Source organism: Lolium rigidum, chromosome 2 (assembly GCF_022539505.1).
Source record: "Lolium rigidum isolate FL_2022 chromosome 2, APGP_CSIRO_Lrig_0.1, whole genome shotgun sequence".
Classification (NCBI taxonomy): Eukaryota; Viridiplantae; Streptophyta; class Magnoliopsida; order Poales; family Poaceae; genus Lolium; species Lolium rigidum.
The window spans coordinates 15,068,660-15,094,001 of record NC_061509.1 but is presented as its reverse complement, the minus strand read 5'-3'; the positions used below and the strand labels follow the sequence as shown (position 1 = coordinate 15,094,001).

Here is a 25,342-nt window from a genome sequence, read left to right as displayed (position 1 = left end):
TGCAGACAGACTATTGTATACACCGTCTATATCTCTACTACTTAAAAAGACTAAACTGGTTCCTTATTCTGCCATCACAATACATTTCGTAGTTCTGCCACTACATCAATTGTTTGCCCAATGAAAACCGCATCTCCACAAATCCCGCTGCCGAGCCACGACTTGGTCCGCCCAGCGCTAGGGCTTTCTTGCCGCCGCCGCATCTCTGCCGACACACCGCGAGCCTGCCCGTTGTCGCCGCCGCCAGTGCCTCGGGGAAGTGTCGCCGCCGCTAGACCAAACCGAGGAGGAGCGGCTCCACGGGAATGACGCTATCGGCAGCCCCTACGCATCCTTGGTCTGCGCCCGCGCCGGCGAAATCCGCCACTGCGGCGCCTCGTGCCTGCGCCGCCGCGTCCTCCAACTCCATCTCCTTGGTCTCCTCCCTCAAGTCCTGCCTCACATCTCAGAGGCCCTCGCCTGGTGGGCAGCATCATGGAGGCCGTCGCCTTCCTCCACCCCTCGACGCCTTCCGTATCTCCGCCTTCCACGCTGACTCCCACTGGTCCGCCGCTGCTCGACCGCGCTGACTCCCACCGTTCCGCCGCCACTCGCCCGCTCGCCTCTCTACCTACTCCGCCTCCGCTCGAGCTCAACCAGGACAAGAGCTCGCCCTACCGAGCGACACACCTAGGACCTCGGCGGGGTATTAGTATACGATCAGGTTGGGGCGCAAACATCCTCCTACGTGTTTTATTATAACTGCAATCCTCTCTCTAATCTTTGGCTGTTTTGTTGCTCGCTAGGTGCTTGATGAAATTCCGGTATGAGACATGAATCCATGGAGAACTACTTCCTCTATTGTGATCATGCTTTGCATAACTGGCAGCAGATATGTGTAACTTGTGCCAGCTTTTGTTTGTAGAAATTTCACGATTAGAACAATGGTAGATAATAATGTCCAACGTTCATCTCCTTGATCTGGCGTTGCAGGGACGAATCTCGACGGCGAGCACAGGGTTACGGTGGTGGAACGTCAACGTGCCACAGTCAACTCCAATGCAGAGATGATGCGGGGGCCGTCCGGCGAGCCGCTGGATTCAGAGGATTCCACCATGAAAGCACATCTGAAGGCCTAGGGTTCTCTAATTAGTTAAAACTCTGCCCTAGATAAGGTAGTAACCTGCAGGGGGTGTTCTCTAATTAGTGCTGTTATTATTTAGTTTCATAGACTCTGAATTAAGCAGGCTAATAAGTGTTGGTTCAGGATTGAGGTTCTATATTATTTAGGTGTGTTTATAGTAGATAATATGGAAGCATACTGGAGGTCTGAAGTCTGAAACACATTGTCAACAGTTTCCTTGATAACAAGCACACGATGTCCAATATATCATACGGTAGTGCCCACCCTGTTCTTAATAATAAGAGATATTATTTTCTCATTGTGTCTGTTGTACGAATAAATATTCATGTTTGTGCTACTTTTTTTTTCAGATGTAGGGTGAGTTATGCACCACCTGAAAGCACACCTTGCACCAAATGAACTGCTGGGAGCAGGTTGGACATTTGAGTATAGTGTTGGCATGCATCCCAGCTACGAGAGGTATTATGTTTTTCTGTCAATGCAATATGGTTTGCCGGAGGATTTTTGTTACCCTCTGTTTGGATTTATATGGCCAGAGGGGCAAATTGCTTGCTCCTTGGCGCTTAGTTATTGGCATGCTAAAAAATGCTCCGAAAACATGTTGATTTCATGTGTCTTCAATTAACAATGAGAGAACCATTACTTTCATGGGCAGATCGAGATATATTTTGTAGTGGATCTTCAGCTAGGATACATATGCATTTCCCATCTTCTGCAATGATGTTTTATTTTTATTTATTTCATGTGGGAGCTACAAGGTCATTGTAAAAAGGGGACATATTTGTTCTTATCATGGTGCGAGTCACCTCTTTAATTGTGCATCTATTTCTTTTAAATTTTGGGCAAATACTATCCTACTAAAATATTTTGATGTCGCAGTCTGCATGATTTGTCCTAAAAAACCCTGCATCTATTTCTTTGTCCTCAAAAACCCTGCATCTATTTCTTTTACCTGCGAGAATATTTTACTGCTCTAGCTTTCAGGTACTGGACCAATGTGCTTGTATTGATCATCGACATATTCTCTCTGCTCACCACTTGGCATCCAATGTAAGAAATCTTGAAATAGCATGAAATGCTAAGTATTTGTTGCAATTAACTTTTGTTTTAGCATGTCTGTTAACAACTCCTTTTCTACTCTTACGAGTTATGATCCCACCATCGAGTCCGCCAGCGTCGATGCTGCCAGGTGGTGGATGCCTGCTTGTCAGGGCCACGTTGACGCGAAGCATATATGTCCACTGCCTCTCTTGCCGTAGGGGAGTTCCGCGAGGTCCTGATCCAGCATTGGTCCGATGACGCCTTCATGGCTAAGAGGTGCGTTAGAACCTTATACTGCGATGTGCCCATCATACATGTGTCATATTTTAATGCATCATGCACCAGTTTGGTGCTCCCTACGGCCGGCGACGTAGCAGGCGGAGGCTCCTCTTGACTCGTCGTGCAACACCTTCGTCGATCTGGGCGACGCTGCAGTAAAGATAGAACTGTTGTTGTGCCAATTGTCTCCTTCCCACGCCAGTGAAGGTGCATGAATAAATATATCTGTTGCAAAATATATTTTCTACTTATGTGCCTTTTGAATTTAATCCACGGCATATATCATTATATTACTTCAGTTTTTTGCATCTACTTGACCAGAACGAGTATGCTTCAAACATAGCTAAAACGGATGCTTTCCATGAGAAAGAGAGATTTTTCTGAAGATCTGCACTCCAAATACATATCATGGCTCTTTTTGTTTGTGTAAAATTGTTAATTAATGACTATCAAATGTCCATCGAGTACTCTGTTTTGGTTTACCAAGTACTAACATTATAGGATGTCGCATATTCCATCTCATATTTGCTTAAGTATTAGCATATGACTTGTTAGGCTTCATACGAACCTTCAGATTTTTCAAATATTTGCAGAAGTTTCAGTACTAAAGAACATCAGTTTATTCAAATATTGTTCAAAATAAGGAGAATTATCGAAGAGGATTTGCAAATTAATGTGTGTAGAGCATCTTTTTTTATCTATGCATATGATTTAGCAGCTTGATATGTGTCCGTGACAGCAATGGACTAAGCAAGTCGGTACCAGTGCCCTCGGTGGGTTGGTAGGTGTGGCTTTGAATTTTGCAAAGATATTATTTGTGTTGCAAAGAGTTCAGAAGGAATTTTGGGGGCATATCTCCTATTTCCTCCCAATTAACTTGGAATTGTGTTGTACCAGCTAAGATCTATGTCTTCCTTTGGTTGGTATTACAAAACACAATCGGTACTAGAAAATTTAGGGAAAATGTAGGTATGTTAGTGATCCAACTTGTGATCTTTTGTCAATTTTAACTCTCTAGGCTTAACCTACCCATGATATTAACATTTTTACTACTGCTGCTCTTTAGAGTATTTGGAATTTACATAATGAATGGAATTTGTTTTCTGTGGCTGGCGATCAGATGGATATTGTAACAACCCAAAAATTTCAAAACAAACAAAATGAATTTCCCTAGTTCCAAATTTTGGAACCAACAAAAACTTTTATTAAAATAAGATTGATACATATAGATCTGGTTTAAATCTTGTGTTTTGCCATGATGAGTGTTATTATGTTTATGTGCTGAACCCTAAAACCCTAAAGTGATCAACCGAGTGTCACCAACCCAATAAAATAAATGAGAAAGAATTCAAATAAGAAAAACCTCAAACCCTAATCTTCTCCTTAAATCAATTAGGATCCATTTTGAGAAAACCCAAAATAAAATAAACGACATATGGGGGCATATAACCCTAATAGGTGAATCTTGAACCCTACCTTTGTTAATTATGCTAAAGGGTGGTGAACCATTGTGAACCCCACAAAACCTTAAACCTCACCCCTCTTCTCACCATATTAGTTTTAATGAAATAAAAAGAAATTAAATAAGATAGAGGCATATGTGCCTATGGCTATTTTTATAAAACTTTATCCTAAGCTTTTCTACTTTGCTTAGAGGTTTGGAAAATCTTCATACATCTTATCTAGTACCTATCAAACCACATCCTAGTGTTTTCCAAAAGAATTAAAAAGAAACTAAAAATGCCATAGAGGCATATGAGAGTAAAATAGCAAATTTGGGAAATTAAGAATATTGACCCTAGGACTTGTGGTGAATGGTTGGATCACTTCCATATACCCTTTCAATACTCAACAACATCAAATGGGCCAAGAACACTCAAATCCAAAATCAAATGCAACATATGCATAGAGGCATATGAGACACATAGCCATAACATCCAATTTTTGCCCTATGACATTAAACCTTGACCAAATGGTGTGAGACCATCTCCAAACCTAATATAACACTAAATTGACCCTAACACATGCACAAGTGAAGCAAGGGGAACAATTTACAAAAATAATAAAATTTGAACCTCACCTCTTATGTGTTATGGCCAATTTTGCAAATCTTTGATCAAGACCCTTTGGAATGGATTCAATGGTTTGAAAATGTTTCTAAACTAATAAGAGTCACATTTGAGTCAACAAAAGTCAATTCAAATAAAGAGAAATCACATAGGGAGAAAATCCCAATTTCACTCACATACACTTAGCCCAATTTGCAAATCTTCAACCAAGGCCACCATGGCTTGATCTCTTGCTTGTAGAATACTTTTATATGATAAACAAACACATTTGCATAAAAGAAACAAGAATCAAATCAAAGGAAAATTCAAAACTCACATACATGTGATAATGGTCATTTGGCCATTTTATAAAATGTTCCCCTCTTTACCCCTCTGGCTTTGACTTTTCTTCAACCAAACTTGGTCAACTATGACCATGTCATCCAAGACCTTATGAAGGTGAACACCTTTCATGTTGACCACCATACCTAATGTTGACCAGGTTGACCAGTATAATGTTGACAAGTGGAGACTTTGAATTAAAGAGAAGATGATCCACTTTTTGAAACTTTGCAAATCTTCACCAAAATGAACACCACCACCACCATTCCACTTCTATAAATATATGAATGAGATCCACCAAAGGAATTTCAAAATTTTGAAAACTTTTCTCTTGCGGGCATTTAATCAAACACATGGCAGGCAGGAGTAAACTTTGTGCCCATACCTCAATTTTACCTTGGACCAGGTCCAACCCTGACCATCCCTGCTGCCCCGGAGCTCCATCACACCTCCCATCATCAGTCCAAGCCACTGCACCCCTCTCTCTTGGTCACCATGACCAAAACCCGACCCATGCCGGCCACCATTGACACCCACATGCTCACCTCCTCTCCTCTCACATCCACCTCCCCTCACCATGTCAACTGACTCCCCCTGACCCTCCTGAAGCTGACCATTCATGCCCTTGACCAAGACGACGTCGGCATTGACCAGCAGCTGCGCGCCCAGACGCGCCCAGAAAAACGTCCACGCGCGCCAGGACGCGCACGCTGGCAACCCTGGACGCGACTGGACGCCGCTCGCCCCGTCGACTCAACGCTCCCCTCGACCTCTCCTTTCACCTGCAGCTTCCCATCGACGCCAGGAACCTGCCAGACACGCCCACTGGCCCTCGCACGCCCTGTGGACGACGCCATCGTCGCCGACCGTCCGCTCCCGTACCACCAGGACAGGACGTAGCTAGCATGCTCCCGTGCTCCGTTTTCAGCGCGATGACGCTCGTCGTGACCGCCTCGACGTCGCCAACACTGCAGCACCCTCACCCGTGACGCTAGCCCACCGTAGCCATCCCAACACCGTCGACCTGCCCGGCACCCCTCGGCCTCGACCGCCCGCTATAAAAGGAGGGCGCCCTTGCCTCAAATTCGCACACCACCTTGCTCCACTACCTCCCCTGAATCTCCCTGACCCCTTCCCCTCTCCAATTAAGCTCGAGGTCGCCGGAATTTGGACGGAGTCCGCCGCCACGGAAGTTCAGCGCCGCCGTTGATTTCCTCCACCCCAAGCTCTGCCGCGACCACCCTCTGCCTCCTCGTCCACGACAACGTCGCCGCGAACCCTCGCTGTGCCTCGCCGGAGCTCCGGTAAGCCGCCAGTACCAAACCCTCGCCGTGCCTGTGCCGCCGCTCGTCGACATCGACGACGACCCTGCGTCGTTAGATCCCCTTTTAATCCTACGGTCCACAACACAGCTTACCGCTTCGGCGTTTTTAAACGCCCTGACAGTGGACCCCACTGTCAGGCGGCCCGCTCGCATCGCCAGCGAAGCTGGGCCGGCCCAATTTAGTTTCCCGCCCCCGTTTAAATTTCAAACTGGTTTATTCCTTTTTCATTTATTTTACAATCTGATGCTAGCTTAAAAATTTAATAGATCCAAATCTACTGAGCCAAATTCAACAAATTTTATATATTTAGGAAGCTCATGAAAGACCCCATCCAACCACACTGGATTCAAATCAAAATATGTGGTAGAATTTGAATAGTAAAATTTACAAAGCAGTAACTTTTCAAACTTCAAACAATTCTTAAAAATCAACCATAAACTATTTTGAGGTGATTCCACCTCTCATAATTCACATTTCACAAACTCTAATTGATTATGTAAAAATATGATATGGGTACTGTATATGATCATGGGTTAGAATCAAATAATGGCTATGTAGCCCTTACTAGCCCATTTAAATTATTTTCCAAATTTAAGATTTCAAATCTATGAGGTGTAGCACCTCATTTAAATCATCTTCTTAAGTTGTATGAAGTAATGTGATGACCCTGGTTGCTTGGTCTCATAATTGCTCACTTAATACTATTAAATGTTTGCCATAGTAGCATTTAAATTGTTTCAACAAATTATTAAATCTTATGAGAGTGTTTCTCTCATTTAAATATTGTCATGAACAATTCAAAATGAGGTTGAGACCCTGGTCATTTAAGTCTCACATAAATTGTTGATGATATTAAATCTTTACCATGATAGGATTAAAAGGTATGAGGTGTTCACCTCATTTAAATCATTTTCTTAAATGATAAGTATGAAGAGGTTGACTTTGGTCAACCTAGGTCATATATTATTCATAAGAGAAATTAAATCTTAATAAGATAATGAGAGGAACTTATTTCTCTAAGTAATTAAAAGTAACACCTTATGTAGTATGAGAGGAAATTATTTTTCCTAAATAAGAAAACAACACATTTACCCACTTACTAGTAATGAGTGATGCTAGTTTAACTTGTGTAAATTATATGAAGTGTTTCACTTCATTCAAATCTTGTCCCAAGTACTTCATATGAGGTTTGAACCCCTGGTCAAATACTCTCACATGAAATACTTGGAGATTTTAAATCATACTAGGCATTATTAAATGGTATGAGGTATCCCTACCTCATTTAAATCATTTTCTCAAATGATGATAATGAATGGTTGACTTAGGTCAACCTAAATTCATGTGTGATGATTTGAGAAATTAAATCTTAAGAAGATTCAATGAGAGGAAATTATTCCTCAAGAATTAAAAAGGAAACTATCATTTACATATATAATGAGAGGAAATTATTTTTTCTTAAGAATAAAACCATATCAACCCACAGGATGACAATGTGATAATGCTAGAATAGTTGGTGTGATTTATGTGTGTGCTTTTTATAGCACTTGAACTTGTGTGGTGATTGTATACCCCGTATTCGTATTTATAGACGCTAGTGCCGAAGGCTACGAAGGAGACGACGAGAACATCTACGGAGAAGAAGGAGGAACATTTTGATCCATACCCCAACCAAGGCAAGATAATACTCTTGCAAAGTGCATAGCTCACCATGAGCAAGGCATTACCCCATTTACTTTATGCTTATGATCCTATTTCCCAGTTTTACTTTACAAGCTTTATTTACTTTTGTTTTATCAAAGTACTTTTTGATTCATGATTCACTTGGTTAGTATTGGATTACTACAAGAGTATCAAACTTAGCCTAGAAAGCTATAAGCTAGTTAGCACCCCTCATGACTAGTTGCTAGTGCTAACAAATAATATTGACTACTCTAGATGGGAATATGTGCAATAAAATGACTTTGAAAACCTTGGAATGATGATTCATTCTATTGAAAGATTTTGAAGGTGAATAGGACTTGAGAAGGACTTGGTGAATTTTACGAAAACTGATGGTTGGGTTCGGATGCGATACCATTCCAATTTACAAGTACCCCCACAATACCTGATTATGGGTAGGGCTTAGCTGGAAGTTTATGTGTCTTAGTATGGGTTCCCTCTAAACAAGCGTCATCGGGGTTATGCCGAAAGCTGCCTCCACCACAAAAGAAACGACGTTAAAGATGAGGTGAATGTCCGGCCCAAGCCCTGTGCAGTTCCCGGGTTGACGGTTGGTCTTCACCGGGAGGCCAAGCTCATGGGGAGAGGTACCTATACTAGGAAATGTAAGTGAAAGGTTTTGGTTGATGATCCGCGTCACTGAGTTACGATTATTCAGGGTTACCACGACGGATGTAATCAAAAGTTGTGGCACAAGCGTACAACCTCTGCAGAGTGTAAACCTATTCGAATAGCCGCGTCCACGGTTAAGGACGGTTGGAAAGGCCATACTTGTTCAGTCATCGGACCATTTTCACCAAAATGTGACATATGGCTTGTGATTTTTGCATTGGAAAGGGGAATGTTGATTTCGACTTGAATTACAACAAATGTTGTGGGAATGACACTAATGTTCCCACTTGAGTTAGTTAGCACATGAAAGGTTTTGATTTCAAATACTTGCGAACAAAAATTGGCTTCATGCAAAAGAAACTAGGGCTTAGCACCCTTTTACCAGAAATGCTCGTACTTACATTAGTATTAGTTTGCGAGTACTTTAAAGTACTCACGGCCTGTGTCCCCGGCTATTCAAATGGCCAGACTATGAAGAGGAGCAGCACTATGAAGAGGAGTACCGGAACCCGGAAGAAGGACAGCAGGACGTCTACGACAACTAGGACCACTCCCGACGTCAAGCGTTGGCACCGTGGACTATAGAGTCCCCCTTCGATCTACGCTTCCGCTATGTATTTGTGATGTGTGTTGAAACAGTAGTTCAACTATTATTGTAATATTGGATCATGTGATCTATTTGTAAGACGACTATGATATGTAATGAATGATGACTTATGATATTCAAGCTGTTATGTCTCGCAACAACAATATTCACGGGATTGCGATGTATGGCATAACAGGCACCTGGACGTAAAAATCCGGGTGTTGACAAGTTGGTATCAGAGCCATTGTTTGACCTTAGGAGACCCTAGTTAGAATGGACGCCTGCAAAACTTAGTTTCAAAACCAAAGAAGTGAATATTTATGAAAAACTTATTCGCACTCTTATCCTTGAGATCTTTTGCAAAAATGAGGAATCTATACTTTACTTTCTTTACAAGCCTACCTAAAATGTTGCACACTTGACTACTTCTTTAACTTACTTATCCTAATTACTCACAGATGAAGTACCAATGGGAGTCCTATCAGCTTGGTTCCGGAGGCGACCTAAAGTTCGAAAAGGAGTTGAAACAACTAGTGGAATATCTAGGACACCCGTATCCCGAGTTCTTCGGAATACCACTCAAAGCTCAGTTAGGAGAACCACCTCAGTGGGACGTTTCTACTGATCTACGAAGGAAGCTTGATGCCCCGATATGGGAAACCATATGGTTTTCTGTAACGGGAAACACTTGGAAGGAAGGACTAGACAAAGCTATGCAAGAAGCAATTTCCCGTCTGTGTGGACAAAATGAGGACAAGATCAAGAACACTCGTTTCATCTACTACCCAAGACATGACTCCATGGGAAGACAGATGACCATGCCCCCACCACAACCGAAGATGAACCCCGATGAAGCACCTCAGGACTTCAGGCAGTACAAAACCCGCAGGGATTTGGACAACGCCCTCGCCTCTCGCCAAGCACCTCACCCGTGAAGAAGAAGAATCCACCCTGAAGAGTAGTATCACCCAAGCACTTAAGTAGGTGTGAGTTGTATCAGGATCCCCTTGTATCGTAGAGCGAATGAATGGTTCTTCAAACCAACGGTGTGTTAGATTTGTAATATGTGATGCTTGGTATGAATGAAAAAGTGTTGTTGGTTGTACCCCCTCAACACTATTCAAGTTTGGAACTTTTCGAATTTTATCTCAACCAAACCATAGAAATTTCCCCCTTTATCTTATGATCTACCTCATTGTCCGAGATGGCCCCTCCTAACCGCAACAACCCCCGTGCCCAAGCCAACCGGATGCACATTAAGCACGCCAAGATGGTCGACACCATCAACATCCTTGCAATGGAGCGCAAGGCACTTCGTCATCAACACGCCAAGAAGGACCACCTCATTGCTCGTCTCCGCGTGAGGATAGCAACCACGGAGCAGCTCATCCCAATACCCAACCATGCCCCCGGAGACAAGCCCACTGTGACTTGCTATGAATGTGGTGTTACTGGTCGGTACCCTAAAAAGTGCCCGATGAAAGCCGCCAACAACGCCCAGAGGACTCGGAAGCAATGCTGTACCCATTGCCCAAAAGGACAAGTCAACGGTAACTCTGCTATGAATGTGGAGTTGTGGGTCACTACTCCAATGAGTGCCCAAAAAGCTTGCCGGGATTGCCGCCAATACCGCTGCACCTGCCCAGCAGCGTACTGTGTCGCATAGCTGGAAAAAGGTTTGCCCCAAACTACCCAAACAACCGCAACGGTCGTTACTACCGCATGAATGCCGCGAAGCACCGAAGCACCTCGAGGCCCTGCCAAGTATGTTCCCCTGTTAATCTCACTGCTCAATCTTTCTTAGGAACCTAACTTTTCTTAAAATCTCGGGACGAGATTTGTTTAAGGGAAAGGGTTTGTAACAACCCAAAAATTTCAAAACAAACAAAATGAATTTCCCTAGTTCCAAATTTTGGAACCAACAAAAACTTTTATTAAAATAAGATTGATACATATAGATCTGGTTTAAATCTTGTGTTTTGCCATGATGAGTGTTATTATGTTTATGTGCTGAACCCTAAAACCCTAAAGTGATCAACTGAGTGTCACCAACCCAATAAAATAAATGAGAAAGAATTCAAATAAGAAAAACCTCAAACCCTAATCTTCTCCTTAAATCAATTAGGATCCATTTTGAGAAAACCCAAAATAAAATAAACGACATATGGGGGCATATAACCCTAATAGGTGAATCTTGAACCCTACCTTTGTTAATTATGCTAAAGGGTGGTGAACCATTGTGAACCCCACAAAACCCTAAACCTCACCCCTCTTCTCACCATATTAGTTTTAATGAAATAAAAAGAAATTAAATAAGATAGAGGCATATGTGCCTATGGCTATTTTTATAAAACTTTATCCTAAGCTTTTCTACTTTGCTTAGAGGTTTGGAAAATCTTCATACATCTTATCTAGTACCTATCAAACCACATCCTAGTGTTTTCCAAAAGAATTAAAAAGAAACTAAAAATGCCATAGAGGCATATGAGAGTAAAATAGCAAATTTGGGAAATTAAGAATATTGACCCTAGGACTTGTGGTGAATGGTTGGATCACTTCCATATACCCTTTCAATACTCAACAACATCAAATGGGCCAAGAACACTCAAATCCAAAATCAAATGCAACATATGCATAGAGGCATATGAGACACATAGCCATAACATCCAATTTTTGCCCTATGACATTAAACCTTGACCAAATGGTGTGAGACCATCTCCAAACCTAATATAACACTAAATTGACCCTAACACATGCACAAGTGAAGCAAGGGGAACAATTTACAAAAATAATAAAATTTGAACCTCACCTCTTATGTGTTATGGCCAATTTTGCAAATCTTTGATCAAGACCCTTTGGAATGGATTCAATGGTTTGAAAATGTTTCTAAACTAATAAGAGTCACATTTGAGTCAACAAAAGTCAATTCAAATAAAGAGAAATCACATAGGGAGAAAATCCCAATTTCACTCACATACACTTAGCCCAATTTGCAAATCTTCAACCAAGGCCACCATGGCTTGATCTCTTGCTTGTAGAATACTTTTATATGATAAACAAACACATTTGCATAAAAGAAACAAGAATCAAATCAAAGGAAAATTCAAAACTCACATACATGTGATAATGGTCATTTGGCCATTTTATAAAATGTTCCCCTCTTTACCCCTCCGGCTTTGACTTTTCTTCAACCAAACTTGGTCAACTATGACCATGTCATCCAAGACCTTATGAAGGTGAACACCTTTCATGTTGACCACCATACCTAATGTTGACCAGGTTGACCAGTATAATGTTGACAAGTGGAGACTTTGAATTAAAGAGAAGATGATCCACTTTTTGAAACTTTGCAAATCTTCACCAAAATGAACACCACCACCACCATTCCACTTCTATAAATATATGAATGAGATCCACCAAAGGAATTTCAAAATTTTGAAAACTTTTCTCTTGCGGGCATTTAATCAAACACATGGCGAGCGGGAGTAAACTTTGTGCCCATACCTCAATTTTACCTTGGACCAGGTCCAACCCTGACCATCCCTGCTGCCCTGGAGCTCCATCACACCTCCCATCATCAGTCCAAGCCACTGCACCCCTCTCTCTTGGTCACCATGACCAAAACCCGACCCATGCCGGCCACCATTGACACCCACATGCTCACCTCCTCTCCTCTCACATCCACCTCCCCTCACCATGTCAGCCGACTCCCCCGACCCTCCCGAAGCTGACCATTCATGCCCTTGACCAAGACGACGTCGGCATTGACCAGCGAGCTGCGCGCCCGGACGCGCCCGGAAAACGTCCACGCGCGCCGGGACGCGCACGGCGGCAACCACGGGACGCGGCCGGACGCCGCTCGCCCCGTCGACTCAACGCTCCCCTCGACCTCTCCTTTCACCTGCAGCTTCCCATCGACGCCGGGAACACCGCCGGACACGCCCACGCGGCCCTCGCACGCCACGTGGACGACGCCATCGTCGCCGACCGTCCGCTCCCGTACCACCAGGACAGGACGTAGCTAGCATGCTCCCGTGCTCCGTTTTCAGCGCGATGACGCTCGTCGTGACCGCCTCGACGTCGCCAACACTGCAGCACCCTCACCCGTGACGCTAGCCCACCGTATCCATCCCAACACCGTCGACCTGCCCGGCACCCCTCGACCTCGACCGCCCGCTATAAAAGGAGGGCGCCCTTGCCTCAAATTTGCACACCACCTTGCTCCACTACCTCCCCTGAATCTCCCTGACCCCTTCCCCTCTCCAATTAAGCTCGAGGTCGCCGGAATTTGGACGGAGTCCGCCGCCATGGAAGTTCAGCGCCGCCGTTGATTTCCTCCACCCCAAGCTCTGCCGCGACCACCCTCTGCCTCCTCGTCCACGACAACGTCGCCGCGAACCCTCGCTGTGCCTCGTCGGAGCTCCGGTAAGCCGCCAGTACCAAACCCTCGCCGTGCCTGTGCCGCCGCTCGTCGACGTCGACGACCCTGCGTCGTTAGATCCCCTTTTAATCCTACGGTCCACAACACAGCTTACCGCTTCGGCGTTTTTAAACGCCCTGACAGTGGACCCCACTGTCAGGCGGCCCGCTCGCATCGCCAGCGAAGCTGGGCCGGCCCAATTTAGTTTCCCGCCCCCGTTTAAATTTCAAACTGGTTTATTCCTTTTTCATTTATTTTACAATCTGATGCTAGCTTAAAAATTTAATAGATCCAAATCTACTGAGCCAAATTCAACAAATTTTATATATTTAGGAAGCTCATGAAAGACCCCATCCAACCACACTGGATTCAAATCAAAATATGTGGTAGAATTTGAATAGTAAAATTTACAAAGCAGTAACTTTTCAAACTTCAAACAATTCTTAAAAATCAACCATAAACTATTTTGAGGTGATTCCACCTCTCATAATTCACATTTCACAAACTCTAATTGATTATGTAAAAATATGATATGGGTACTGTATATGATCATGGGTTAGAATCAAATAATGGCTATGTAGCCCTTACTAGCCCATTTAAATTATTTTCCAAATTTAAGATTTCAAATCTATGAGGTGTAGCACCTCATTTAAATCATCTTCTTAAGTTGTATGAAGTAATGTGATGACCCTGGTTGCTTGGTCTCATAATTGCTCACTTAATACTATTAAATGTTTGCCATAGTAGCATTTAAATTGTTTCAACAAATTATTAAATCTTATGAGAGTGTTTCTCTCATTTAAATATTGTCATGAACAATTCAAAATGAGGTTGAGACCCTGGTCATTTAAGTCTCACATAAATTGTTGATGATATTAAATCTTTACCATGATAGGATTAAAAGGTATGAGGTGTTCACCTCATTTAAATCATTTTCTTAAATGATAAGTATGAAGAGGTTGACTTTGGTCAACCTAGGTCATATATTATTCATAAGAGAAATTAAATCTTAATAAGATAATGAGAGGAACTTATTTCTCTAAGTAATTAAAAGTAACACCTTATGTAGTATGAGAGGAAATTATTTTTCCTAAATAAGAAAACAACACATTTACCCACTTACTAGTAATGAGTGATGCTAGTTTAACTTGTGTAAATTATATGAAGTGTTTCACTTCATTCAAATCTTGTCCCAAGTACTTCATATGAGGTTTGAACCCCTGGTCAAATACTCTCACATGAAATACTTGGAGATTTTAAATCATACTAGGCATTATTAAATGGTATGAGGTATCCCTACCTCATTTAAATCATTTTCTCAAATGATGATAATGAATGGTTGACTTAGGTCAAACTAAATTCATGTGTGATGATTTGAGAAATTAAATCTTAAGAAGATTCAATGAGAGGAAATTATTCCTCAAGAATTAAAAAGGAAACTATCATTTACATATATAATGAGAGGAAATTATTTTTCTTAAGAATAAAACCATATCAACCCACAGGATGACAATGTGATAATGCTAGAATAGTTGGTGTGATTTATGTGTGTGCTTTTTATAGCTCTTGAACTTGTGTGGTGATTGTATACCCCGTATTCGTATTTATAGACGCTAGTGCCGAAGGCTACGAAGGAGACGACGAGAACATCTACGGAGAAGAAGGAGGAACATTTTGATCCATACCCCAACCAAGGCAAGATAATACTCTTGCAAAGTGCATAGCTCACCATGAGCAAGGCATTACCCCATTTACTTTATGCTTATGATCCTATTTCCCAGTTTTACTTTACAAGCTTTATTTACTTTTGTTTTATCAAAGTACTTTTTGATTCATGATTCACTTGGTTAGTATTGGATTACTACAAGAGTATCAAACTTAGCCTAGAAAGCTATAAGCTAGTTAGCACCCCTCATGACTAGTTGCTAGTGCTAACAAATAATATTGACTACTCTAGATGGGAATATGTGCAATAAAATGACTTTGAAAACCTTGGAATGATGATTCATTCTATTGAAAGATTTTGAAGGTGAATAGGACTTGAGAAGGACTTGGTGAATTTTACGAAAGCTGATGGTTGGGTTCGGATGCGATACCATTCCAATTTACAAGTACCCCCACAATACCTGATTATGGGTAGGGCTTAGCTGGAAGTTTATGTGTCTTAGTATGGGTTCCCTCTAAACAAGCGTCATCGGGGTTATGCCGAAAGCTGCCTCCACCACAAAAGAAACGACGTTAAAGATGAGGTGAATGTCCGGCCCAAGCCTGTGCGGTTCCCGGGTTGACGAGTTGGTCTTCATCTGGGAGGCCAAGCTCATGGGGAGAGGTACCTATACTAGGAAATGTAAGTGAAAGGTTTTGGTTGATGATCCAGCGTGCTGAGTTACGATTATTCGGGGTTACCCACGACGGATGTAATCAAAAGTTGTGGCACAAGCGTACAACCTCTGCAGAGTGTAAACCTATTCGAATAGCCGCGTCCACGGTTAAGGACGGTTGGAAAGGCCATACTTGTTCCGTCATCGGACCATTTTCACCAAAATGTGACATATGACTTGTGATTTTTGCATTGGAAAGGGGAATGTTGATTTCGACTTGAATTACAACAAATGTTGTGGGAATGACACTAATGTTCCCACTTGAGTTAGTTAGCACATGAAAGGTTTTGATTTCAAATACTTGCGAACAAAAATTGGCTTCATGCAAAAGAAACTAGGGCTTAGCACCCTTTTACCAGAAATGCTCGTACTTACATTAGTATTAGTTTGCGAGTACTTTAAAGTACTCACGGCTGTGTCCCTGGCTATTCAAATGGCCAGACTATGAAGAGGAGCAGCACTATGAAGAGGAGTACCAGAACCCGGAAGAAGGACAGCAGGACGTCTACGACAACTAGGACCACTCCTGACGTCAAGCGTTGGCCTGTGGACTATAGAGTCCCCCTTCGATCTACGCTTCCGCTATGTATTTGTGATGTGTGTTGAAACAGTAGTTCAACTATTATTGTAATATTGGATCATGTGATCTATTTGTAAGACGACTATGATATGTAATGAATGATGACTTATGATATTCAACTGTTATGTCTCGCAACAACAATATTCCTGGGATTGCGATGTATGGCATAACAGGCACCTGGACGTAAAAATCCGGGTGTTGACAGATATGGATGTCGATGATCAATCTGATGAAGAGGTAGAGTCTACTATGCAAAGTCTCTCGAGCAATACATGCCTCCCCGACCTCGAGCACCACTGGCCTTCCTTCCCAACCACTGTACCGTGGAGCTGCCAAGGCGGTGGTTGCAGCTCATCCTCTTCCTCTTGCGAAGAACATGATGTCGGCAGAGAGGTGGAGTTCTTCCTCAACTGGATGAGCGAACCTGCTTGTCCCTGCACCACCCACATCGCCGAGATGTAAATCGAGTAGGAGAAGGAGCTACAGAGTGTGGAGCAGGTCAAGATGGAGATGCAGGAGAAGGACTATGTCGCGCTTGATCTCGTACGATTTGTCAATCTCCATAGTTATGCTCTTGAGGAACTGATATAGATTTCTCTTGAGAAAGAGATTAGGATGAAACGTTTTGATGGAGCATGCTAAGTTTCCTATCTGAAGATTTTTCTATAGCTATTACTAATACCTTGTATTTTGTAGACGTTAGGAATTTAAGATGCTTACATCGGTGTGTCATGTGTTAGCTAAAATTACTGCAAGCACCATGTGTACCATGTATTTTGTTAGAATGTCTAAAGGCATTAGCTACATATCATATTACCATTAATTGTTGCAAATTTTACAATATATTTGTATCATGATCGATATCTCAGATATATTTGTACCATGATGGATATCTCAGCATAATATGTGGTTTTCGCACGGAGCTTGATTTGTCTCATTGTTATATTCTCATCATTTGTAAATTTTGTAAGTCTTTTTGTTATATTCTCATCATTTGTAAATTTTGTAAGTCTTTTTGTTATATTCTCATCATTTGTAAATTTTGTAAGTCTTTTGTTCACTAGGTACGATTATTTCTCTTCCGTAGCACCGCACGGGCATTTGTGCTAGTCATTATCTATAGATGACATGTACTAGTAGTACTGACACCATCCGTCTAAACTAATGTACATGCCCTTAGACTACATTCTGATACATTCTGATGTGTTTTTCTGTGATGGTCACATCTGCAGATTGTGCACAACCAACCATTTGTTTGCAGTGCATATTGATGTTCTAGTTTTCCGTATACGGATGTGTGCATCCTACTTTTGCAGAGGCCTAGTTTATTGCTTATCAAGTAATAAAGTGTCCATTATCAAAAAAAAAAATGTTCCAGTTTTCCACGTGGAAGTATTCTCACTTCTCTAAATGAGCACTGCCAACTCCAAGAAAATAAAGAAGAGGATATTTCTCTTGGGATTTCGTAATCATCTGGTTTTACTAGAGTACACAACATATCAGTGCACACAGTCTCAATCAACCAAAGGACCAGTTGGTGACCATATACCTTACAGTGGACTGGATAAACAACAATATGCCCTCGAGTCTTTGACAACAAATGCTTAATCAAGTACACATGGTCTCAGCTAGAAGAATGACAGCACAGTGGGCAAAAAGCGATCGTTACTTGGGTTGCAGTGCCGACTCTTGCAAACAATCTCACCTATCTTTCAGCTCTAGTTCAAATGTACGCAGTTTCTCCCTGATAGGCGAAAGGAATGATTTCACATCCTTGGAGATCCGCGACTTGTCATCCCATTCGAGGCTATCAGTAAACCTTACTTCTGCCTGCACCCACGAGGAAATCATTCATGTGGCACCATTACCTAATTAAATTATGATGATGATGATACTATACTGCACGGTACAGAATAATAGCTATACCTCTAGGTCATCAAGCTCACCAAATGAAAACTCAGGGATGTCTATATGGCCCGTGACCTTCTTCTGCTCCTCCTTGATTAGCCATTCACCTAATTAGCATTACCATGACTGAGTTAGACACGCAAGTAATACAAGGGCTAACAGATGTGGAACTAAATGAATGGTGCCAAGGGTGACATGATATTTTCTTTACCTTTAAATCTCAAGCTCAATTCATAATTGTACCCTACTCTCTTCTTATTACGGACTGTTACTAGATATGCCTGTTAAAACACAAAGGATATGTTTGGTTAATAAACAACACATAACAGGGTTACTTACCAAAAAAGGTTATTTCCAACGAATAGTTATGAATTTATCAAATTGAACAATTTTGTTGAACACTATACTTACATCGCCTGAGCATTTGGACACTTCATCAATGGATGCTTTTCCTGTGGAGAAGTCCAATGAACTTAAAGAACCCAGCAAATCCTGTGGCACATATGAGCCAGCAACTGTCAGAGAAATTCAAGAGAGTGGAAACATCAATGTAATGTTTCAGTTGCCTAAAAAACTACCGCACCTTTATCCTACTACTGGCCCATGAATTAAGGTTCTTTTCCTCCCATGTTCCAGCCTGCGAAAGTGCAAACACATCAGAAGATTGCAAATTGGAATTCAGCAGTGTAACCATCACAGATTTGTATCGAAAACTACAACTAGAAAAACAGTGAACTTATGATTGCTACAAAGAAAGCCAAGCTAGAGAACTCTAATGATCTCCCAGCTTCAGGTCAAGTGACAGTTATGGCTATAATATAGTCTTCCCTAATGATCTCCCAGCTTCAGGTCAAGTGACAGGTATGGCTATAATATAGCCATCTAAGCAGACTGACAAGATCATTTCCCAGTCTGGAATTGCAGGAGCTGGTGTATATTCTGAATTGGTAAAATCGTCCTCAAATAATGGAAGCATTAAGCTCCAGAGGCTGGTGCAACCTATTCTAGCAAGCCCTTATCTGGTGGCCAGCAGTCTAATAGCAAAGCATAGCTATGCCGAGGCTTATATGCCTTGTGCCCCTTCCATGCAAAATGATTTTGGGAAGGGGATCTCGAGATCTGGATATGCAAAATCAAAGCAGAATTTCTAAGGGCCATCTGCCGTACTGTCTAATTCACCGTCACAAGGAATCGAAGACACCCTGTACAGGGCCAAGCAAATCACCATTCTATTCTATAATAATCCTAATTCAGATGGCAGGTGGGCTGGAGTTCAAACTCTGAAACTTCTCAGCTCCAACTATTTATAATGGTCCCTCTGACAAACCTCAGGGCTTTGTAGGTCAAGGCCCTATGGGAACAATAAAATCCCATGGTGGAGGACAGGGGTCTAACTTAAGATCATTGAAGTCATTGCGGGCAGTTGAACAGTATTAGCATACCGTGCAGCAAATGAAATTGGGTCCCATGACGGAAAATGTTCTGGATGATCTGCATTGCAAGATATATGCATTCCAGGCTAATCAAGTACTCAAGCTGCTCCATCACCAGAATATTGCGCTTGGTTTCTGCGATTGGTTGAAGCAGCAACCAGGGTTCAAGCATGATGGTCATACCTATACGACAATACCCCTTCTTAATCAATGAAAAGGCAGATCTCCTGCCTCGTTTAGAAAAAAATACCTATACGACAATGATAGGCACCCTTGGACAGGCCAGGCAGTTTGGTAAAATGAGAAAACTTCTTGATGAGCTGAACACAGTTCACTGCAAGCCAAAGTTGGTCCTCGTTGTGAATCTTAAAAATTTGTCAGAGCTTCTGACCAGCCAGGCCATTGTCGCATTTTTTGCAATAGGGCGAAGCAAGAGGGTTCCTTAGGATGCTTGCATGTATTGACTTTGTGCATTGTACATGGAAGGATTGCCCTGCGGCATGGCATGGGCAGTTCACTAGGCATTGCCCTGATCCAACCATCATACTCAAAGAGTCGGATAAGAGGATGAGGATCTATGGTTTTAGCATTCGTAATTTAGGGTGTCTAGGTCCAGCAATGACCTCAATGTCCTGCAGAGAACTCTATTCGAAAGGATTGCTGCATTTGTGTAAGACTGCATGCCCGGAAGGTAATAAGAGATCTCATTTTGCGGTGTGTCCAGAAGCCACGAGAAATGATTTTGAGGGGGCTTTCGGGGCGTTGTAAGCTTGCTTTGCTATTGTCCTTGGACCTGTTGGGTTTAGGGACCAAATGGCATGGATAACATGTGTCATCTCACACAACATGATTATAGAGGGTGAAAGAGGTCAACAGAGAACTTGTACTTTGACTACAATGGAGCGCATGTCCCGCCACAACATCAAGCAGACAGTATGTATCGACGGATCAAGAGCCGGCAAAAACATGACCAAATCCAAGATGATCTTGTGGAGCAGTTATGATCACCCCGTGAGCAATAGTTCATTATGATTTTAGCATATTTTCTTTGGATTATTTATTTACTTCATTTGGACCTTCTATTGTGTTTGAATTTGAATTTTAAAATTTAAAATAATGAATCTGATATGTTGCTAAAATGTGTACATCAGAAATATCAAGGTTTGGATTAATATGTTACAAAGGTGTACTTTATGTATTCAGGATGGGAGGTATACCAAAAAAAAAGGTATTCATTCGGAGTTAAGTTCACAAAAAGTACAAGGTGCAAGCCTCCCAGACTCCTCAAAATATTGGGACTTAAGTTTAAGGAGGTGGTATAGGGAGTTACCAAGTTATAGTGGAAGAACTAGCGATGCTCTTATGTGTACTCCACATCTTATATGAATCAGGAAATCATAGATTATTACTAGCAACGCACAGGCTATGGCTCCTCTAAGTACACAGGAGAACTAGTAACAGTATAGTCGTAGTAGTTCAAAACCGGGTAACCAGAAAAAATTACCTCCCTGTTAAAAAGAAAATCCCTTCACATATTTAATATTATTCTTTTATTCATTATGCACCTTAAAATTTCAGTACGATCTCCAAGTTTCAGTCGAGTGGCAGTTATGCCTAGAGTAGAGTACTGCCAAATTCTGTGCTACAAATTTAGTCCTTGTTGCAAACCTTGAAACTACACCAAAGAAATGTAGATCAAGTCTTCACAGAAAAACTGTTACGCTCATTCCACCCAGATAAAACAGTGTGAAGCAGTACTATGTATGTGTTGCAATCTGCAGAAGCAAACTAATTCCCTGCATATTGGATGAATGAACCCGGCAATCCACTGGTAACAAAGAGAGCCAACACGCGCTAGCCTTACAGATTTCCAACACTAAACCGACGAAGTTGATTCATAGCCATCGAATGGGACTTGTGAGTGAACATTACCCAACGTAACATTTACATACTATAGATCAGATCACAACTCACCTTAAATTCATTCCCCAATAACAAAACCACCATAAACTCATTCCCCTAATAACGCGTACAGTCTCTCCTGCAAGATTCAACACAGGGACAAGAGTCTGGGTGTAAGCTGACCTGATTCCAGACGGAGCCGAGGGCCTGCGGCGCGTTCCCATTGCCCGTGCCGTTGGCGGCGGCCGCGGCGGCGGCGTCGAGCTTGCGAGGGATCGGGAGCGGCGCGGCGTCGCCAGTGGCCTCCCTCACCCAGTACCTGTACGACGACTTCTGCTCCGCCGCCGCCACGGGTGCCGTCTCCGTCGCCGCCGCCGCCGTCTCCTCCATCACTGGATCGACCCTCGCTCGCTACAGATCTCTCGGCGACGGTTCCCGGAGGATCGAGAGGCTTCTTCCCCGGGAGGAGAGAGGATCGCCGGAATTTGTGCAAATCGCTCGCGTATGGGGGCGCACCAATTTTGACTCTTTTATTCTCCCCCGAGGAGTGTGCGCACGTGCTCCTTCCGTAACCCTCGGGAAGGTTCTGGATTCATTCAGGTCTCTCGTTTGTACGCTAACTGTCTACTAGTGTGGGCCCTGGTGTCAGAGATAGAGAGATCAATGGGGTACCCAAACAGGGAAATGCATTAGGTGTTCTCATAAAAGAAAAACGAATTAGGTCCATCAGGGTCGTCTTTCCTCTCTCTAGTCACGCAAGGAGCGTGACCCTCCCCGAAACGTCTCTCTCCTAGCAGCCGCCGCTTCGAAGAAACCCACTCCGTCTACGCCTTCGTCTCCACTATAGATCGGTTTCTCCTCCTCTGGTCGCTCTCGCCGGTGTCAGAAGGGGTAGAGAATCCGATGTATGCGTGGAATTTTTAATAAGTAGAGTTTTCAACAAATTAGATTAGGGTTTGGAAGCCGTCTTCTTATTGGTCTTCTATACATTGGAGATGGCATTGTCTACGGTAAGTGTTCTTCAATCCTTCGTTCCCCATATCGATTTTGGGTATTTTCTCCTGGTTGCCGTGAGGAGGATTACCCTTGCAATATTTGTCCCGGCTGTTGCATCCTCGATAATGGTGATTCGTACTATCGGTTCTCCAGCTACGTTGATCAGGTTGTTCGGTTATTTTTCCCTGATATACCGGTGGTGGCACTCTTGCCGATGTTGATTGACTACTTCCATGGTTGCGCGCGTGCACGTAGCCTTAGCATTGCGGCTCAAATTAGAACAATGGAAAAACCTTCATTGGTATTTTCAGGTCTATGGTTTGGTATCAAAGGGGTTCCCAAACAGGAAAATGAATTAGGTGTTCTCCTAAAGAAAAAACCGAATTAGGTTCAGCAGGACATATAGTGCGCACACCCAAAAAAGATCGACATGTGTCTAAATTGCATGGTTCCAAATGCGCGATAAAAAACGATCAACCTATGGTTATATGGTCAGATGACGAGGGAGTGGCATCTTGGCGCTTTATGAAAGACATAATAATCTTTTAGTGAAAGGCGGCTTCTTCCATCGATTGATTTCGTTAATTTTAAGACCCGCCGAACCAGTTTCTTATTTTACTCTCTTGAATGTGCTTATAAAGTTATGTGCACATGCGTGTTTAAACGAGCGAGTGTATCTACATATTTTTGAGTGTCTGTGTATGTGCTATGTTCCGCAAAAAAAACATATATACAACCACAAGCAATCGCCGCATATATCATATAGGGGTAGTGATCACTAGGTTTAGAGTGCGTTGAAGAACGGCTCACTTCCCTTTCCACCTTCTCTCTATCCTTCCCTCCTTCCCTTCCCCGTTGAGAGTTGAGAGTCGAGAGTGTCTCCACCCCCCCCCCCCCCCGGCGGCCCCTGCTCCCCCGGCGGCGCTGCCGTCTAGCATGGACTGGGGTGGTTGAGACGGCTTGTACATATAGGACTTACGGCGGTTTACCTGTTGTGGGCTTTATACCTATATATTGGAGAGCGAGAGGAGCTCTGCATCTTGGCGGCCAGATCTAGGGCGATTTAGGATTCTTTGTTCTAATTGTGGTGCTCCTTTGGTCGGAGCTGGGAGTAATAAATTGGTGGAATTTTCCAATAAAAGTACTTCGAGATATCGCAACTGATATGGATATCCGGGCCTGGTACACTAGGACAGCCATTGATATGATATTTGGGTCTAAGGTTGTACCAGTAGTTTATTATAATCTTGTTATTAGGAGATAATAATGTAGCCAGGTCATGCTGTGGGCCATCTAGGGTTTTAATAGAGTCTGTTTGACTTGGGCCTGTCCAAGTCAAACTAGGTTAGGCCCAATAGGGGGGCCGGCCGGCCACCTCTCCCTCTCATATAAGGAGATGGCACGGTTAGGGTTTGGGTAGTCTAGTTTTGATTCAGATCATGTAGAACCTTGGGTTCCAGTTATCACCATCCCTGCGGGGTTGGCCCTATGACGGCGTCTCGGACGTTCGTCTAGTTATTCAATAAAGATGTGTGAGTTCTTGAGCTGTCAAGAGTAATCATATGCGCTTGAGTATCCTTGAATCTGTCGAGGAGGTTCAAGATCTATCGGTCCTATGGATCAACAAGGTGCATCGTGAAAGATCGGGACAACAATCCTCATCTTGGTATCAGATTTCCAGTTTTCCTCGGTAAGCCATCCACAATCCACCCCATAGTTGAGTTGTGAGTGTTTTCCTATCCAGAAAAAGCCATAAAAAAAAATTAGGGTTAGGGTTTGCCATAGCCTTAGATTGCACTAATTTCGAGTTTTAGTTGCTTTTCGTAGTTGTTTTTGCGTATCTTTATCTTTCTTCTAGTAGAATTGTTAGGGTTTGCGTTTTCCCTATCATCTTGTGTCTAGTTTCTTATAGTGTGTCAGTTTTGTTATTCCGAGTCCACATAGCGTACAGTGTGCTTGTTTCCAACCATAGACACGGCCTATCGATATAAGTGACTAGGAAATTCCCCAGAAGAGACTAGTTTTACCGCTCGACGGGCTGCTCGTTAGGGTTTTGGTGCTTTGCAATTTCTGTTGGCCGTGTTATCAAGGAGTTGAGTCAAAAAAAAAAAAAAAAGCAAAAAGAGCTACATAGCTGCGTGTGTTATACAAAAAGAAAAATAAAAAAGAAAAGTGTTGTGCTAGTTGAATCAAGTGAAGGCCTAAGTTACTTTACTGCACCTGTAGTTGAGCAATCTTGTGCCTGTCTCATTGAGCTTTGCTAGCGTCTCTCTAGTGCATTGCAACCTTTCCCACATATAGTTGCATTGCCTCATTATATCGCCTTGTGTGAGTATCTTTGGTTGTCTACGGTCAGCGCTAGAGCTTGTTATTGGTGCAAATAGGTAGCCTACCTACAGCCCCACATATATCCCGCTTTGTCGTGTGATTGTTCTTATACCCTTGATATTCGCTTCGCTACATCCGTGCACTAGTTGTTCCTACAAGTGGTAAGCAACACTAATTTACTTTGGAACGGTAAGATTTCCTTTTCTTATCAGTTTTGAGTGAGTTGTGAGAGTACCACCATATATTTTTGATTTAGTGCACTAACCTACTAATCATGTCTCGCTAGTGATAATAAGATTGTTAACCAGGAAAACAAGAA

At 42.7% G+C, this 25,342-nt stretch overlaps 1 protein-coding gene and 1 long non-coding RNA gene across 10 annotated transcripts; one reads left to right on the top strand and one right to left on the bottom strand.

The window, feature by feature from the left end:
* The first annotated feature begins 483 nt into the window (after nucleotides 1-483).
* On the top strand, nucleotides 484-17,262 carry LOC124691328. 9 transcript variants are annotated; one of them, XR_006998907.1, is made up of 8 exons: nucleotides 484-703; nucleotides 786-803; nucleotides 973-1,376; nucleotides 1,474-1,582; nucleotides 2,108-2,173; nucleotides 2,271-2,440; nucleotides 2,510-2,650; nucleotides 16,662-17,262. It is a non-coding gene; the product is annotated as an uncharacterized LOC124691328 (long non-coding RNA). The 9 variants fall into 9 exon arrangements; XR_006998911.1 differs by having other exon boundaries at nucleotides 786-1,376; nucleotides 2,298-2,440; XR_006998910.1 differs by having other exon boundaries at nucleotides 786-1,376; nucleotides 2,290-2,440.
* A 622-nt stretch (nucleotides 17,263-17,884) lies between these two features.
* Nucleotides 17,885-22,242, bottom strand: LOC124691327. The gene is made up of 6 exons (XM_047224607.1): nucleotides 21,883-22,242; nucleotides 18,948-19,001; nucleotides 18,776-18,856; nucleotides 18,576-18,645; nucleotides 18,383-18,471; nucleotides 17,885-18,286 (listed from the first exon to the last, which is right to left on the bottom strand). Exons 1-6 carry the CDS (start codon nucleotides 22,087-22,089, stop codon nucleotides 18,158-18,160), a joined length of 630 nt encoding a protein of 209 aa, XP_047080563.1. The 5' UTR covers nucleotides 22,090-22,242; the 3' UTR covers nucleotides 17,885-18,157.
* Nucleotides 22,243-25,342: the final 3,100 nt, after the last annotated feature.